This window comes from Alligator sinensis, unplaced genomic scaffold (genome assembly GCF_000455745.1).
Source record: "Alligator sinensis unplaced genomic scaffold, ASM45574v1 scaffold1448_1, whole genome shotgun sequence".
Lineage (NCBI taxonomy): Eukaryota > Metazoa > Chordata > Crocodylia > Alligatoridae > Alligator > Alligator sinensis.
Window position 1 is genome coordinate 21,048 of NW_005843803.1, and position 18,061 is coordinate 39,108.

Genomic DNA, 18,061 nt, shown 5'->3' on the forward strand with positions numbered 1-18,061 from the left:
GCCACTTGACCTATATCCTGCAGGAGGTTTTGGGCCATCTACAGAGGGTCAGAATAAGGGAAATGCAAACTTTCAATCCCCCATCAAGTCTTCCTGTATGCAATAATTTGGTTAAATATCCTGCAACAGGAAAACACTAGTGACTGGGAGAGTGGGCTGGACTTTTAAATGTTCTAAACTTCTCATTTTAATGTGACATAGCTCTTAAGGAATTACAGCTTCTGTCAACTTTGCTGGAAGACTCCGCATTTCCCAATAAGCTTTCTTAGGGCTCCCAAGATATCCCTGTTTCTCAGGCTGTAGATGAGTGGATTCAGTACGGGGGGGGGAAATCATACCAACTTGTCTTGCTCTGGGGAGTGGTAGCAGCTGGGTCTCATGTACATGAAGATGGCTGTCCTATAAAACATGACCACCACAGTCAGGTGGGAGGTGCAGGTGGCCAGAGCTTTCTGCTGTCTGGTTGACTTTATCCTCAGGACCCTGGAGAGGATACAAGCATAAGAGGCTAGTATAATGGAAAAAGCGATGAGGACCAGGACAACTTTAGCAGGGCTGGGACCTCACAGAACAAGTGGTCAATCTCTTTTGAGTCACAGTAGGGGAGAGCCAGTGTAAGCACTGTGTGAAACAAGGCATTTACCAATGCTCCCATCCAGACCACAGGACAGTCCATTTATCCTCTACTGGTACCAAACCAGACACCTTTATGTCCTCTATTTTTCACTTGAAGATAAAAAGAGAGGACATAAAGCCATCTGGTTTCATAACAGCAGAGGACGGAGGACAACCTGACTGTCCTCTATGATGGCCACCCTAGTGTAGACTAGTGGCAGTGTTGGCAGAGTCCTAGTACCTTCCCACCTCCAACATGGGGTAGGTTATTCCGGTTTGCTTGTTGGAAAACTTTGTCTACCTCTATTTGCCACAAGGCTGTGCAAAGGCATCATCGCCAAGATTAAACTAGTTAACTGGAGTCCTGGTTGCAATCTACCAAAGGCAGTGAGGAAGTCAATACATGCTACTTTCCCTGCCCAGATGCAGGGAAAACAATGAGTTCCTGTAGCCCATGCTGGTAATAGTATGCAAACAGTAGCCGCACTGCTAGTACTACCTTGTTACTTGTAAGTCTCACTGAAGTCAACGGCAAATAATGTCACAGAATCACCTGATGGCAAAACATTTCACAATGACTGTGTGTGGCTCCATCTATCTAGCCATTCTCCTTTCCTATCACCACCCGCAATGGCATTTATCATTGTTAACATTATTAGTAGTAAGAGGAGGAGGAACACTTGACAAGGCAGGAACTGCATGTAGGGATATGAGGAAACAGTCTCTGTCCCAAACACCTCACCATTTAACAAAAAAGTTCTTAAAAAAAACCCCAATATCTGCTCCCAGGAAAGTTTCTATAGAAAATCTGAAGGCAAAAGTACCGTTTAAGAAGAATGCTTTTAGCTGAAATGTTTCCATCAGCTCTACATTTTTACTGTTTGTTTTTTCCAGTGCTCAAATTAATATCCCTTAAAAACATGTGACTTTCAGATGACGGGCTCTCTGCCATTTCTGAATATCACAGTACTGCAACTGAAGCAGCAGAAACAGACTCAGTGAAAGTCACCACCTAGTGAGTTCAGCTGTGGGCTAAGACAAGACAAAGAAAAAGAAAGGAATACAACCAGAGCTGCTTAAAAATAACAAATCATTTTCATGAAAAAAGTGAACAAATGTATTCTCATTTTGATTGAGCTCTGTGCCATATGATTTCAATTCTACCAAATCATTTATAAAATATAATTAAGAAGAAATATCAGTTCTATAATGCTTTTGATAAAAGCTCAATCAGTATTTCAATTAAGATGCATGGATATTTTTTAGTGGAAAAGAACATTTCACTATTTTAAGGGACATTTTCCCTCAAATTAAAATAATTCAGAATTGTTTTAGTAACTGGCTGAATAACATACAGTGTGAAATACTCCATGAGGAGCCTGACTAGGAGTGGTACAGGTACAACAGCTAAAGAATAGTTTCCATAACCTATGGAACAAAAACACCCTGAACCCGAGACTATTTGCCTCTTCCTATTAGATAAAGTCCACAATCTCACTGACTTTTCTATTTCTGCAGGGAGAGTGGTGACTCTGATTAACTGCTGAGATAACCCCATAGTGTTAAACTGGGAGGAAGATATGGTGACTTTGCTATGCCCTTCCCCAGACTTCACAAACCAATGTACTCCATCACAGGAGATCTCTAGACATCCTCAACTAGCTAACATTCAGCCAGCCAACCTTTCTGTTTTGTACTAGGGAGATCTGGTTTTGCCAGAGAGCTAGCTTTATCCTGACAACTCAAATATGCCCAAGCCCTGAGAAACCAGTAATGCATACCAGAGTACTACAATTAGATGGAATAATTATATATTCATGGTGAATCGACATGAGCTATTTTTTACATATGATGACCTTATATTAGGTCTGTGCGAAGCTTCAGTCCCTGATTCAATTCGGCAGAGATTCAGCCCAATTCAGTGGCTGGATCTCCAAATCTGAATCAAATCAGAGGACACTTTGATCTTTCTGAACTGATTTGGAGAAATTCAGATAGATTCAGCAATTTGGATGCAGATACAGCTTTACATGATTTTTCTATATACCTATAGGTAGCAGGAGCTCTGAACACTGCGGTGCTGGGGGAGATGCAGCATCTCACAGAAGTGTGGGGGGCTCCCCAGCACGCTCGGCAGCAGACCCGGAAGAGGACCGGAAGCGCTGCTGGTCCATGCCAGGTCGGCTGCGGAGCACGTGGGGGGTCCCCTACATGCCCCCTGCTCAGCAGCTGGTGCCTCCTGGGTCTGGGGGGGTACCCAGGGTCTCCCCACAACCAATCACCAGGCCGGGGTGGGGAGCGTATGGGGAGCCCCCCAGTGCGCTCCCAGGCAAATCCAGAAGTACATCCAGTCCACTTCCAGGTTCACTGCCGAGCATGCTGGAGAGCACCCTCCCCTGCCCCCCCGTGCTCCTGTGAGATGCTCCATGTGCCCCAGCACCACTGTTGCCCTTGGGGGTCAAGCCAACTCTCAGGATCTCAATATTGCACTGTTAGACAGGAGGGTGTGACAATTGCACATATACAAACACACAAATCAATTATTCTAGATCTTAGCTTATTTATACTTATCTATAGAGAATAAAGAGGGAGAGAAAAAGTCAGAAATGGTTGGGGAAGGGGTGGGAATTCATTTTAAAATAAATTTAAAAAAGAAAAATTGGGGGTTTTGCTACACCACGGCGATCATGAGCCACGCCTGCTACCTCAAGGTATGTAGAAAAAAAAATTTTAAGTTGTGCCTGTGTCCAAATTGCTGATTCACCAAATCAGCATCAAATCCTCAGAATTGGATTCGGCTGAATCAAATCAGGGACAGTGATCCGAATCAACGAATCAAATCACTGTTCCCCAATTTGTGCCAAATCCAAATCCAAATCAAATAAGGCCCATTTCTCATAGCCTTACCTTATATGTGGTACTTTTATCTAGTAAGATGTTTAAGCTCAGCTAAAAACTGGTGATAAAGATCTCAGCTCTGCAAGAGCCCTGATCCTTGCTGTATTGCCCATCTGCTGGTGAACCAAGATCAGCACTTCTTTGAAATCTAGTCTCTGGAGCCTCGGTAAGAAGTCACTTTGCCTGAAAGGCTGCCTACAAATTTAAGATCATTAAGACCAGAAATCTAAAAGATTTCATTCGTTCTGTACTAATGATTCTGTGAATCTCTTCATTTAATGGATATTTCTTTTAAATCAGCAGCTCACTATGCTTTATCTGCACTGTCTTAGCAAGTGCCTGTGGTTTGTATTCCAATATTAGATGTCCTATTAAGATTTCTTTGACTGTTTTTTGTAATGTGTGGTTTTCCTGGAGCCAGCTTCACAAACCATCCTTGATCTCCAGAGTCTCCCTGGGGCTCTGCAGTCCTCTGCCTCGGTGCCTGTTTTCCTTCTGGCAGAGTCAACTAGAAACCCTAGAGCCCTATAGCTACCAAACGTGTACATACCATTTAGGCACAGAAAGATAACTTGGATTTAGCCCCTCACATGCAAAGCTAGGGAAAAGAGAAGTGTTGAAAGAGTGGCACTGTTTCCTAGACAGTAGAGGAGTGGATTCAGTACAGGGTGACAATGGTGTAAAACAGAGACATAATCTTGTCTTGCTCTGGTGAGTGGTAGGAGTTGGGTCTCATGCACATGAAGATGGCTGCACCGTAAAACATGCAAATCGCAGTCATGGGGGAGGAGCAGGTGGCCAGAGCTTTCTCCTGTCCTTTGGTTGACTTCATCCTCAGGACCCTAAAGAAGATAGAGGCCTCATAGGGGACTCACGGCAGAGTGAGGACCCCAGCCCCAGTGGGGGCGCGGAGTTCGGGGGTACAGACCCCAGCTCCAGAGGAGAGCCCGGTGAGGGGGCAGCATTGCAGAGAGGAGAGCCCAGTGAGAAACAGGGCCACGGAGGGCCAGAGCGCCAGAGGGGGTAGGCCAAGACAGTGTTGTACACGCATAGCCCACAAGGCTTGGGTACACAGCACACTAGAAGCAGGGGAACTGTGCCAAGTAGAAGAAACGTAGCCTCCCTATAAAGAACTCATACAATCAAAGTCATGGCGGGTGAGAATAGGAGGGTGCAAGTCCGAAGCTTCGCACAGCAAAAGGAGGTGACAGGGGGGAGCACAGCGACCCTGACGTTGCTCCTGCCACACTCAGGACCCTGAAGAAGATATAGGGACAAGAGGCTAGTGTAATGGAAGAAAGGATGAGGAGCAGGACAAAGCCACACAAACACCAGTCTCATACTGAGAGGTGTCAGAGCAGGACACTTTTAGCAGAGCTGGGACCTCACAGAAGAAGTGGTCAGTCTCTTCTGAGCCACAATAAGGGAGAGTCAGGGTAAACACTGATTAAATCAAGGCATTTACAGATGCCCATCTATACCCCAGCAGCTAAATAAAGGAGATATTCCTGCTCTTAAGGGATACGGCAAGGGGTTGCTAACAGCTAGGTATCTGTCATAATCCATGCCTGCCAGACGGAGGCACTCTGATACACCCATTGTCAGTGTGAGAAAAATCTGTGTCCCACATCCAACTGGAGAAATGGGGGTGCGTGGGTCAGGAAGTCTGCTAACATTTTGGGGACCACAATTAGCATCTGACAGATGTCCATGAAGGCCAACTGGTTGAGGAAAAAGTATGCGGCTAATAAGATGACAGTCAAGGAGAACACGTACACATTGGTCTGGCTCGGGAGTCCCAGCACAATGAAATCTGCTGAAGAAGTTTCATTCCCACTCTTCATTTCCTCTTTGTGTGGATGTGCCTGAAGTCCTGGACAAGTCGTGAGGAATTGTGCACACACTTCTACTGGAGACTACCAATAGCGATTGTCCACACACTTCTACTGGAGACTACCAATAGCAACTGAGGCACCCAGCAGGTTTTCTTCTCCTGTGGAACAAATGACAGACAGTATGGTGGATGAAACAATAACCTCACTTCCCTGGGAACAGTGTTTATTTAGGCTAAACATTTCGAAAATTAGCCCTGCATTTTGTATGTCCAGCTGCAGCCCCTCCCCTGCCTGTTCTGGGGCCAAACTCATGAAAGCTGGAGGCAAAGTGTGTCTCTTATATGAGATCTCATCATGTCTGGTGGACTCCAGGTAGATGTGTGCCTCTGCTTCCCCAGTAAGATGCTAGATTGTGCTCATGTGCCTTCCTGTCACGTAAGAAAGTTGGTGTCTTGAAACATGGCAGCTAGAGCTCATCATACACCGTGGGAGAATGAGTAGCAGGAGAAGCCAGTTAGCAAACACCATTTTCAGTAAGCTTTGCTTGGTTGAAGTTTCTGGCTGGGGCAGTGAACCAAAGAGTTTCTCCACATCTGCAGTAATCAGGGCTCAAAGTAAAGATGATATATTTTATTAGATCAACAAGATTTTTGCACCAAAGAAAAATGTCTTCAGTTGCAAGCTTTTGGCATCAGGCATCGGAGAACAGATTGTAAAAGTGCTCCTGGGTAGAGCTTTGCCCCGGACATTCCTATAAATAGGAATTATACTTCCCACTTGCTATTGCTGACCCGGTCTGATCATTCCCTGTGCTTTCGCACAGCCTCAGTCACCCGCATACACAGCAGGGCCAAGCTGCTGGTTAAAATTTGCTGGCCTTAAAAATGTGAAGGCAGACAGACACTGGCTGAGGAGACGATGTGTGCCTTTGAATAATATCTGCAAAGGATTGCCTGTCCTTCCCCTTTTTGGATTCATTTGAACTCTGATACTAGAGAAGCTCCAGGATATGCTTCAAAGTGTTTGCTGGACTCAGGAGGTGGGTGACAGGTTATTTTATTGTATTTGATCCCTTTTAGTGGGGCTGAGACTCGGGCAGAAGCCTGTTACATCCAGGAGGTGTCCGGCTGCAGTGATCTTCGTACATAGGGAACGAGATTCCCTGGAGGGCAAACTCCTGTCCTTTCTCTCTCTCTCTCTCTCTGTCTCTCAGTCTGTTGATGAAACCCATTTATGGCATGAAAAGCCATTGCAAAATCTTTCGAACAACTTAATGTTACAGCAGTAGCTCTGAATAAGAGAAGCAGCTCTGAAGTCCTGTCTTAGAGGGACCACCGCAAAGTACCTTTGGAGCACCACAGGGAGCAAGGGACTGATGGCTCCCCTGCAGCTGGGGCAGGCGTGTATTGTGGGGGAGGAACCTGTGCTGCATTCCCATGGCATTGACTTTGGTCACTGAGGATTTCACCTTCTCTTTCCGGTGATGGTTGTGACTGGGAGGTGGGGTGCACTTTGGGGTTATAAGGCTGGTCCTTATTTCAGGTTGGCAGTTGCCCAAAGATGAGACCAGACAGTGATTCCCTTCCAAGAGCCCAAGTTACCGACCAGGAGAATTGAGGCCTACACTAAACAGATGGAGAAGCAGGAGGGAAAAGAAACAGAAAATGCAAGGCTAGAAGAAAGCCAGAAGAGATTCACAGCATCAAGAGATTGCAAGGAACACCAAGCATGAGATGGGAGAACATGCTGCTGCAGGGGAGAGAGAACCAGTGTGCAAGACTTCAACCAAGATCCACAGAAATGAAGGAGAACCCTTAGCTAGCCATGGACTGGACCTGGAAAAACTGCCAGATGAATTTAACACCACTGTTTTAGAGCACAGGTTCCTTACAAGGACCTATTTGCCCGCTAAGTTTTTGTTTTGTTACAGCCATGAAATTAAATGTAAAGGCAAAAAAAGGGAATCCAGCCACAGAAAACCAAGACATTCAAAGGAAAATCTCCGACACCCTGTTCTCAAGGGATGTACAGGGAAAATCAGACATGTTTTGCTACCTGAACTTATGCAGGAGCTTAGGAAAATGGGATTTCATGAAAAAGCATCACATTTCTCAAGTCATTGGGAAGGATTTAAATAAACTATTGATCAGATGGCAAGCCAAAATGTCTTTCAGGAAAATATTTTTTTCTCCTTTTGGTGGGACAGGCATGGGGAAGATGGCAAGAGGAGGCACAGGAAACGGAGGACTATCCCTTCCCCCTGCCCCGCTGACCTTTTTTTTTTATTTACACAGAATTTCAGATGCATGTGTACACTTGAAAGAAAAATGGATATCCGAGGCAGCCTGGTTGGAAACCCCAGGTACGGGGCCTGACACAGGTTGCTTTATGACAAATGCTCCTTAATGACATGTGCCATCACGTAACCATAGAGGCTTGTAATGTGAGGGGGGAAAAAGGCAGTCTCAAGTATTTCTTCTCATACCTCTGCTGGTATCCCTCAATGCTCCTTAATGACTAGGTTTCCCAGGTGTTGCTTTATATTTGTTGTTGTCTTTATTTCTAGTATTAGTGATTAGGATTTATATTGTTAGTAGCTTAGTTAGCAGGTTAATATTAGTTTATATAGTTTGTAGCTTAATAGATTATAGCCCGGGTGGCAGCCCAATAGTTGGCACCCCTGCCCAGTATCAGGGATGGTGTGGTGAGAGTGGGGCAGGGCTTCCAGCTGGCACCAATTTACTTTCCAGCCGGCCCCCACAGAGCAGCCCGTGGTCCCAAGAAGGTCTAACACTTAACTGATTTAACTATTTACACTTTATTTACAAAACAAGAATAACAGGAAAGGTTACTTACAAGTGCACTTAAATGGCATCACCAGAACCACAAAATAAACCAGAATGCATTAGTCAGCCCTTGACTCAAGAACCACAGCTGGCAGCTGGCAGTCACTGCTGAGATGCTACCACAAGGAAGCATGGTGCTCACTCCCAGCCACTCCCACAGGCTTCCCAATAAGCGACAGACTGTAACAGGTTAATCTTTTCTGGTGTGCAGCAATCAAATCGTATCAAACCCGAACCCGGCAAAGAGGCTGAAGGGCAACCCTCCGTGGCAACCAAAAAGGCAAGCAGCAAAGAAAACTCCTGCAGCAATCGGCATGACCCAAGCACAAAGCTCAGGGACTCCATCCCATGACAATCAGCAGCAGAATAAGGAACAGGACTAAGTCCCCTCTGCGGCAGTCAGTGGCAGAGGGTCACCCACACAGGCAGCTCCCCGGGGTCGTTGCTCTAAACCCCTGCTCCAGATGGCTGGCCAGGTACCCCACACACCTCGCGGCTCCCCAATCCCACTCTGAGAGCCGGCCTGAGCCCCGAGCTGCCAGGGACCCTCGTCCAGGCACTCTGCTGCTCCTCAGGATCCCAGTGCCTTGCCTGCTCCTGTCCCGCTTCTCCAGGGAAGGTGAGGGGTTTCCTCAACTCACTGGCCCAGCTCCCTGCTCCGGATAAGGATGCCGCCTGCACTCCAAGCTGCTGCCTCTTCTCCGCAGTGGAGTAGGGGGGCCAATGCTGCCCCCAGCCTCTGGGGAGCCGGGGCCCAGGGGCACCAGCTCTCTGCCCCAAGCCCTGGCCGCGGCTCCCTCTCTGCTGCAGGGCTGCAGGCACAGCCGACTGCTGCTGCCTTCTTCTCCCAGGGCCGTCGAGCCTCTTCAGAGGGGTCTCTCTGCTTCCTCCACTGGGTCAGCTCACCCCAGCTCTTCTTGGGCCTCCTGCGTCATTTCCCAGAGTCACTCTCAGCAGCCCCCACGCCAGTTCGGCTGCTGCTTTTATCCCTCCGGCAGTCCCTCCCTGGCTTGCAAACCGGCCAGCCAGGGCTCAGGGTGGCGGGCCCCCAACCCTGGCCATCCCCCTTCCCTGCGAATGACAGGATTGAAAACCCCTTCTTTTGACTGGCTTCCCCTTCTCCACAGGGCCAGACTCCTCTGCTCAACCCCTGTGGTCGCTCGGATTTCACCGGCACTGTGTCTAGCCCAGGGTAAGTATCTCGAGCCGATCTGGTGAGCCCGCGCTGGCAGTCTGTTACAATTATATAGTCAGTAGATTTATCTTAGAAGTAGTAGGAATTAGTTTTTGAGAAATTATTAATATCCCCTAGTGATAAGATACCCCATAGTTTATAACAGGCTTGTCCAACATACGGCCCATGGGCTGCCATGCGGCCCACCAAGCCATTTTTATCTGGCCCGCGGTACCTGCTCCATGGCCGGGGGAGCTGCAGCATGGCCTGTGCCCTGCCCACGTGCATGGTGGACGGAGGCACAGGGTAAGTTCCCGCGCGGAGCTAGGGGCGCCTCGGGGCCGGGCCGGCAATGCAGGCTGCGTGGTTGCCGGAGCCGGGCTGGGCGAGAGGCAGAAGGAGCCTGGCCCAGAGGCTGCATTTGTCCCTCAGACCAGGACATGCAGGATGGAGAGATACAAGGGAGGGCACACATGTGTGCACATACATGCATGCATGCTTATTTTGGTTTTTAAACCACATTTCCAGACCCATTTGATTGTCACTTCCTGCAACTTCTGTCAAAGGTCACGTGACATCACTTCCTGTGAGGTCTTCGAATATGGCTCACTGGCTCACCGAGTGATAAAAAGTTTGTGATCCGGCCCTACATTCAAAAAGGTTGGACACCCCTGGTTTATAAGGACAGTTTGAGGAAAAAGAGAAGAATGGAGAGAGGACCAGGATCCCTCCCAGTGCATGTAAGTGGCTTGCTAGGGCTTCTCCTTCGTTTCTCTTGTCCTAGGTTGGGAAGTCTTGCACGCTGGTTCTGTCTCTCACCTGAGGCTTTCCGATGCAGGACATTGTCTGGGTCTGTGCATGTTCTCCCATCTCATGTGCTTGGGGGTCCTTGCAACCTCTTGCTGTTCAATTTGTGAGTCTCTTCTGACTGTCACCTAGTGTGTTGCTGTCTGTTTCCTTTTTCTGCTGCTTCTCCATCCCTGTAGTGTTAACCCCTATGCTCCTGGTCTGTAGTTTGGGCTCTTGCAATGGAATCACATTTAAATCTCATGTTTGGGCTTCTGCCAACCTGCAGGAGTGACTGCCTGTCTTGCAGAGGCATGATGAGAAATGTGGTGCCCTGAGCAAGGTGTTGTTGAGGATTGAAGAGTGCAACACTTGCCCAAGGTTGATGCCATCTGCCCGTCCTCTAGACATGCTAATGCGGGTTCTTTCCTATCAGATCTGACCAAACAGCTTTGTAAGGATCCTTCACCTGGTCTTCTGCAGAACCATGTAGGATTTCTGAACAATACGGACCCAAATAATTACATAAACGTTGCCTCCCACGTCCTCATACTCGCCTTCTCCCTTCAGTTCCTGCTGCTGAAGATTTCAGGAGCTTCAGGCTGTACAATATTACCTCTCAAAGCACCTGGCCTCAGAACAAGCAGAGCTTTCCCGTGGGGAGCAGGGCCTATAATAGTCTTTGGCAGGACCCAGGACTTCAGGACCATGGTGTTCCCCACTACATAGGGAAAGTGCCCCTACTGCTTGCCCACAAACTGCAACAGAGTAGGTCATCCCCACCCGGGGAGACTGGGCCCCAGAGTGCCTTCTGCCAATCCTCTCTTCCCTTCCTCCAGCTCCCAGAGCTCCAGGTCCCGGGCAGCCAGCAAAACAAGCTAATCCCTCTAACCCCTCCTGAAAGCCTGAGGGCCCCTCCTGCCAGGTCCAAGACCAGCTCCCCCCAACAAGGCCGGACAAGGACAATGGACAGATGTTTGGCACCCGGCAGCACCAACCAGGTGAGTGTGGCATGACCTGAGCATTTCCAGCCATGTGCCTATGGTCTGCTTGTGGAGATGGGGAAACCAAGGCACAGGCTGCATGAGGGTCATTGGCAGAGCCATGGATGGCGCCTGGGAGCCCTGTGCTTTGAGCACTACTCCCATGTGGTCTCGTTCCAGTGCCTAGGAGCTAATGGTGCCTCAGGCCTGCTGTTGCCTCAGGAAAGGCTGTGTTCAGGCAGGTTGGGCAGGAGCCCTCTTGGGCAACCCTGCGCAGAGTCTGAGCTGCCTGCCAGGGCCCTGTGATTTCTGGGGCTGCTGTCGACAGTGTGCAGGACGGCACAGCCTCCCACCCCCTCGGGATCCCACAGAGTGTGCAGAAAGATCCCCAGCCCATGGCAATGTTAAGGTGCTTAAAGGACTCTGTTTCCTGGCAGGATATCACCAGTCTCCAGGACTGCCTGAAAATTCAGATCTGCCGGGCTTTCCTCCCTGTCCATAAATGGGACCAACGAAACCGGCAGCTGGAGGAGCTGGAAAAAGCCCTTGTCCGTCTGCGTGGCATGGAGAAGCTGGGGGTACTGCGTCGGAAGGTGAAGTCCTGGAGCACCGCCCTGTGCTCTCAAGGGGTAGATGTTTCTGTGTCTGGTGAGAGGTCACTCATGGGGTTATTGGGCTGTGGATGATGGATGCGTACAAACACACACGCGCAGAGAAAGGAGCCTGCACTCCGGGAGCCTGTGTTCATATGCAAGGGTGTTGTGGGAAATACCATCCACCGCAGGCAGCTTCCCCAGGGAGGGTCTTGTTTGGGACTGAGGCTCCGCTTGGGCCCCGAAAGAAGGAGCTTTTTGGGCCCATCAGGATGAGGGTGACAAAGCCCTGCAGGGCAGGGAGGAAGCTCCATGCTATTATGCAGGGAGACTACGGCCGTCCCGCACAACTGGAAAGTGCCAGAACAACTGTAGGCACTGGCAGGAAATGACAGCTGAAGTGAGGCAGTGTCCTGCTCAGCCCAGACCAGCACAGTTTGCAGCCAGCATGGGCACAACAGAGACCACAAAGGAGATATTTGTGCCTGGAAACCAGGCAGCTTGAGATTTTTCCTAACATTTCCCCTGTTCTTCCCTTTTTTTGCAGGGACAAGAGGTGGAGGGACCCACAGTCCCATGCCAGGCCTTCCTTATTCCCAAAGCCCAAGTTACCTCCCATTTACTTTGACCCCAAATTGTAATTAATAATTTAAAAATTAATTGGACTTAGGATGCCCTTGGTGACCTTGGTTGGTACAAAATAGAAAGGAGAACACGGGGGTGCAAAAGGGTGCATTGGGAGTGGGTGGGCAAACGAGGACATGCTGCAGCCTCATGAGATCCCAGCACCCCTTTGAGAAAAGGTTGGGACAGACCTGTTTGTGTTCAGGGACAGAAACAATATGGTCCCAACACAGGAGTACCCAGTTGGGGCGGTGGACTCCCCAGAGGACACTGGAAGTGGACGGGAAATTGGGAACTTGAATCACGTTCCTTCTCCTCCTCATTTTGTTAACGGCAAGGCTGGAGCCAAGATCCCCACCTGAGACAAAACCACAGTTACCTTTGCTGGGTGCAGGAAGAGAAGGACCATGTCAAGTGTCAGGAGTTAACAGCTCAACCGTGGAGGGAAGTTCCTCCCCCTCCCCAGCAGTCCTGCATTGCCCGGAGCTGTCCTGGATTGCAGCAGGTTGCATAGGAGGGGTTGAAAGCAAGAGGACCAAGGCCATAATCCTCAGAGTGAAGCTCTGGGTTCAGGTCACTCTTTTCTTGGGCTAGGGAGGGGAAAGGATGATGTGGCAGTATGATAAAGCAGGGTGGGGCAGTGCCACGACTGTGCAGTGCCAACTGGAAGCTGGGTGTGGAGGTCATGGGAGCATAGGAAATGCCATGCTCTGTGTCCTGGCCCTACCCTGGCTGCAGCAGAGCAGGGAGGCTTGGTGCCCACCCCCCCTCCTCAAGCTCCTGCTGACAGCCGGAGGGATGACTAGGATCAATTCTTGCCCCATTACCTTCAAGCAACCTCAAGGAGCAGGTCATTCATCTCTGTGCTCTGAGGCCAGGACTTTTCTCATACAGTTGCTGATCTCGGAGCAGCAGGCATATGCTCCCAAGGGAATAGATTCAGACTCCATCTTCCCTCCCCAGGTCATTCTATGTTCACTTCCAGGCGTGCCCCGTGTGGAAGATGTTGCACTGCTTGCCTTCACCAAACTAAGCAGGGGCCTAAGTGATATGCCAAGATCACTGCCCCAGAGCCCACCAAGCAATCGCCCCCAGGGAGAGAACTTCTTGGCAATGTAATACAAGCTGAGCATTTCTCTCATTACATGCGTAGCTCCAGAGTTTAGATGAAAAGGCCGACATCAGGGGGAACTTACCCAAAGGTTTATGGGCTATATTGAGTTAAGCTATTGAGTGCTGGTTTAGGTTGCTGATGGCTCCTGAGAGGCAAGTGTGTCTAGGAAATAAAGAGCTACATGAAGCTTAAAGGTTTTTGAGATAAGAAAACCCCCAACTCTGCTACAGGGTCAAGATACCACACTATCTGGCAAATTCTAAAAGTGAGAGGGGAATGGAGGATTATAGCCATTCGTCAATTATTTTATTTGAATCGGTACTTGCATTCAGTAAATTTTGTATCCCAGTCTGTTCCAGTTCTTCCAGGTACAGAGAAAGAAACCCTTTCCTTTTCACTGCCTCCATGTTCAAAGTCTCATCATGGATGTAAAGTTAGGAAGCTTCCTATTTTTCTCTCTTTCCTTTTTAGTGATGCAGTGCATTAACCAAGTTCATCTACTTCAAACAAAATATATAAACCTACTTGTCAATAGTGAGTTCCCATTTCTCATGATTAAAGCTACCAAAGAAAGAAAGATGACAATTCAAATGAAGCTCTTCCCCCCCGCCCTCCCCAGTCTCTGGTAAAACCCAAGGATTCGACTGTTGAGCTCTGTGAAGTTTAACAGGTTTAAAACAGATGTGGGTAGGAGAAGCCCAATTCCACCTGGAAAAGTGGCTGCTGGGCATGTGTCTGTTTGAACACTTGACCTATGTCCTGCAAGAGAATTTCATCCTTTTGCAGGACATGGGCTATGCAGGTTTCCAATCCCACGTAGTCTTGCAATAATCTGGTTAAATCTCCTGCAACAGGGGCTGGAAGGCTTTTCTGAAAGGATCAAGTGATAGAGGAGTCTGAATACCCTTGTTTTGCAGAAGGACACAGACAGTTAAGGCAGAGGCCTCAGAAATTTAAGGTTTCTTTGTTCTGAATCTTCCAGAATATTCTCTTGGCTTTGATCAGACCAGTCACATAACAGGAAACTACAATTATCAATTTTACAAGAGGACTCAGTACTTTCCAACCATCCTCCTAAGGGCTCCTAAAACATCCCTGTTTCTCAGGCTGTATATGACAGGATTCAGAACGGGGGTGACAATGGAGTAAAACACAGGCACAACCTTGTCTTGCCGTGTTGAGTGCTCAGCACTGGGTTTCATGTATGTGAACATTGCTGCCCCGTAGAACAGCCCGACCACAGTCAGGTGTGAGGAGCAGGTGGCCAGAGCCTTCTGCTGTCCTGTGGTTGACTTCATCTTCAGGACCGTAGAGAGGATATATGTGTAAGAGGCTACTATGATGGAAAAAGGGATGAAGAGGACAACAATGCTATTTACAAATACCACAGTCTCATAGGTGGAGGTGTCGGAGCAGGACAATTTGAGCAGGGCTGGAACCTCACAGAAGAAGTGGTCAATGGATTTTGAGCCACAGTAGGGCAGACGCATGGTATACATGGTATGAATCAAAGCATTTATGGGTACACAAATCCATATTGCAGCTGTCAGGCCGAGGCAGATTCGTCTGCTCAGGAGGACGGGGTACTGCAAGGGTTTGCAAATGGCTACATACCTGTCGTAAGACATGACTGCCAGAAGGAGGCATTCTCCCACTCCAGTGGTCAACATGAGGAAAACCTGAGTCCCGCAGCCAGCCACAGAAATGGTGTTGCCTGGGATCAGAAAGTCCACTGACATTTTGGGGATTATAAACAGACTGGGGCAGATGTCCATGAAGGCCAATTGGCTGAGGAAAAAGTACATGGGGGTGTGAAGGGAGGGAGTCACTTGGATTAGAAACATGAGGAGAACATTCCCAGACACAGCGGTAATGAAGGCAAGCAAAATCAGAGCGAGGAAGAACATGTGGACTTTGCTGTGATTCAGCAGTCCCAGCAGAATAAACTCTGTTGCATTTTGCCTTTCCACTTGCACTTCTCTTGGTTGGTCCTGAAGGAAATAAGGAGAGAAAGCTGAGAGGATGTGCATCTTTTGTACTGGACAAACCTAGAGATGCCAGATTTGTGGCCCACTTGCAAAAGAGCTGTCTGCTCCAAGCAGGGGAAACAGCTGTGGCAGCAGAAATCAGACTAGCTTCCCTTTGGGACGGTGCCTTCAGCACCTCGCTGCCTGCTGGTCCCCCTTAGAACAGATTTACTGGGGGTTTTTTTGGTTTGTTTTATTTATTTATTTATTTATTTTAAATAAAGAAAACCCTTTTTGCTTCCTTCCTGTTCTTTTCCCTACTTTTGAATTCCTTATACAAATAAGGATATTTTTTTTCTTTCGAACAATATAAGCAATTGTTTGGCTGTGGTCTTCAGTACCTTTTTGGCTGAAGGACTATGCAATTCAGTCCCACTTTCTGCACTGTGACTGAAACAGGCACATCCAGCCATATTGTGTGTGTTGTAATCGGCCTCTCCTCCAGCGCTGTCCTATCTTTGTTATTGTCCCCCTAATACATCCCTCTGGTCCTCTCCAGTAGGTCTGGGGAACCAGGGCTCTGTCATCACTCTGCGTGTTCTGGCCAAGCAGCTGGGGGCTGGGGTGGTGCGGGTGCTAAGGTGCAGGCTTGATAGCCCAAGAGGGTCACAAGTTTGTGACTGTAGCAGAAATGCGCATAGTCATCTTGAGAGATGCCCACAAAGTCTGCTAAATACCTTTCCAAACAGCTGCAGTTCCTGGAGAGCTGCTCTAATTAAACTGACTGTCACATGTATTACGCCCCTCCACATTCAAAAATGGCAGTGGGATGGTTTATTTAAACCTCATTCAGTGAGGTTTAGATAAAGCGCATCATGGCCATTTTACAACATGTGGGAGCTTAGTCCATGTGATGCTATGGCAATGCTGGAGCCTCCCAATTAGAATACAGAGCAGACTTAATTAATCAAGCCCACTCCTATGCATTCTAATTAGAACACCAACGAGCGCATGTAGAGGCAGCCAAAGATTTAACAAAGGAAACAAAGGATCCAGGCAACTCAAAGTGTCTGAAACATGCCCTTTACCAACCCCAGCAGGGTCCACGGGGTAGCTTGTGAAATAAGGGAGACAGTTTAGAGAAGCTATTTGTATTGATCTTGCAAAGCTTGGCGCATGCTCAGCTTCATGGGTGATAGTGGAGCCTCTAGCTCCACTCAGTACAATAACAGGGTGCAAAGTCTCACACAGGTAGGAGGCTTCCAGGAACAGAGCCCAAAGGTTAATCTTTGAAATCCAAATCTCTATGTGATTCATTCTTGTGAGGCACATAAAAAAACCAAAGCAAACCTTGCATGCTCTCACTAGGTGATGGATTCAAAAGAACTAGACATGAATATTTGAATGAGATCAGAATAAAAAATCTGTATCTGAGACTTTCAATGAAATTATGGCTCAGTTAATGGTAATTAATAAGGCTACTCTCCATAATGTCCGTACAATCAGGATTTCACCCCTTTCAGCATTCTGTAAACTGCTGCTTCTACTGCCATGAACAAGGGTCTGGTTTATGGAGCTTCCCTAAGGGGAACATTCTGCTTTAGTTAAAGAGGGACTGTCCAACTAATTCATGAAGGTATCTGTATCCTTTACATATAATGTTCATCACATTTTAAATTCTTCTGCTAAAATTAATACATGTTATTACTGATGCTACTAATTAGGATATGAAGACGCATTTACTCTGACCTTTATTTAAAAATCATGACTGAAATTAGGTAAAGAAAAGCAAATAGAAGAGCTGTGGTGTTGGTAGAAGGTCATACCTATTTTTGAAAATCTAAACCTCTGTAACTGGCAAACCTTAGGAAACAGAGACTTACCTTCATCAGTCTTATGTAGTTGAGAGAGCAGTTCCAAAAGGAGAGAATATTGATCTCTTGAGCCAGGAACTCTTCCAGATTTAGTCTACTGGGTTTTTCTATTCCTAGGACACATTCATTTCCTCATCACTCTAGTAAAGAAACACCTATAACAGAACCATAATTTTGTGATCAATATTTATTGCAATATGGAAAGAAACAAGCAACTCCTGTAATCTCATATTTTTGTAAATCAACAAGTGTCAAAGAACATTGCATCATTACAGACAGATAGTGAGGATTTGAGTTAATATGCCCTGTCCATCCTATAATATTGCTGAATATTATTTTCTTGCAAAAAGCAATCAGTTCAAAATTGTTTGTGCCTAAGTACCATTTCCTTTCCCAAAATGAAATATTCCATTACATTAAAAATATTATGTTAAAGGTCCATGCTTGAAGTATGAAAAGATCTTTGTGGTTCTTTCTATAGACTAAAAACTGGATCACTGGTCATAAAAAGAATCTCGAATTAAGACAGAGTAATAACACTGAATCTCCAACTCACTTCTACAGCTTCCCACATCAAGTGCTTATGGGATTGAAAGCATAAGTAACTCTCCAAGAAAAGCCAGACTGTTATATGCTGAATCAACATTGAGAGAATTACATCATCCAAGCAGAGGGCATTTTAAAGCACTAAAGAAAACCATTACATTAATTTTCCCAGGCCCTGGGGACTCTTTTCCCAAGTCTTTAATTAA

General features: G+C 47.4%; 1 protein-coding gene and 1 pseudogene across 1 annotated transcript; both read right to left on the minus strand.

Moving 5' to 3' along the window:
• Window positions 1-4,171: 4,171 nt before the first annotated feature.
• On the minus strand, window positions 4,172-5,112 carry LOC112548950 (annotated as a pseudogene).
• Window positions 5,113-14,520: 9,408 nt separating this feature from the next.
• Window positions 14,521-17,324, minus strand: LOC102386078 (olfactory receptor 2T27-like). Its single transcript, XM_014527670.1, has 2 exons — window positions 17,319-17,324; window positions 14,521-15,459 (listed from the first exon to the last, which is right to left on the minus strand). Exons 1-2 carry the CDS (start codon window positions 17,322-17,324, stop codon window positions 14,521-14,523), a joined length of 945 nt encoding a protein of 314 aa, XP_014383156.1.
• Between the last annotated feature and the right edge of the window lie 737 nt (window positions 17,325-18,061).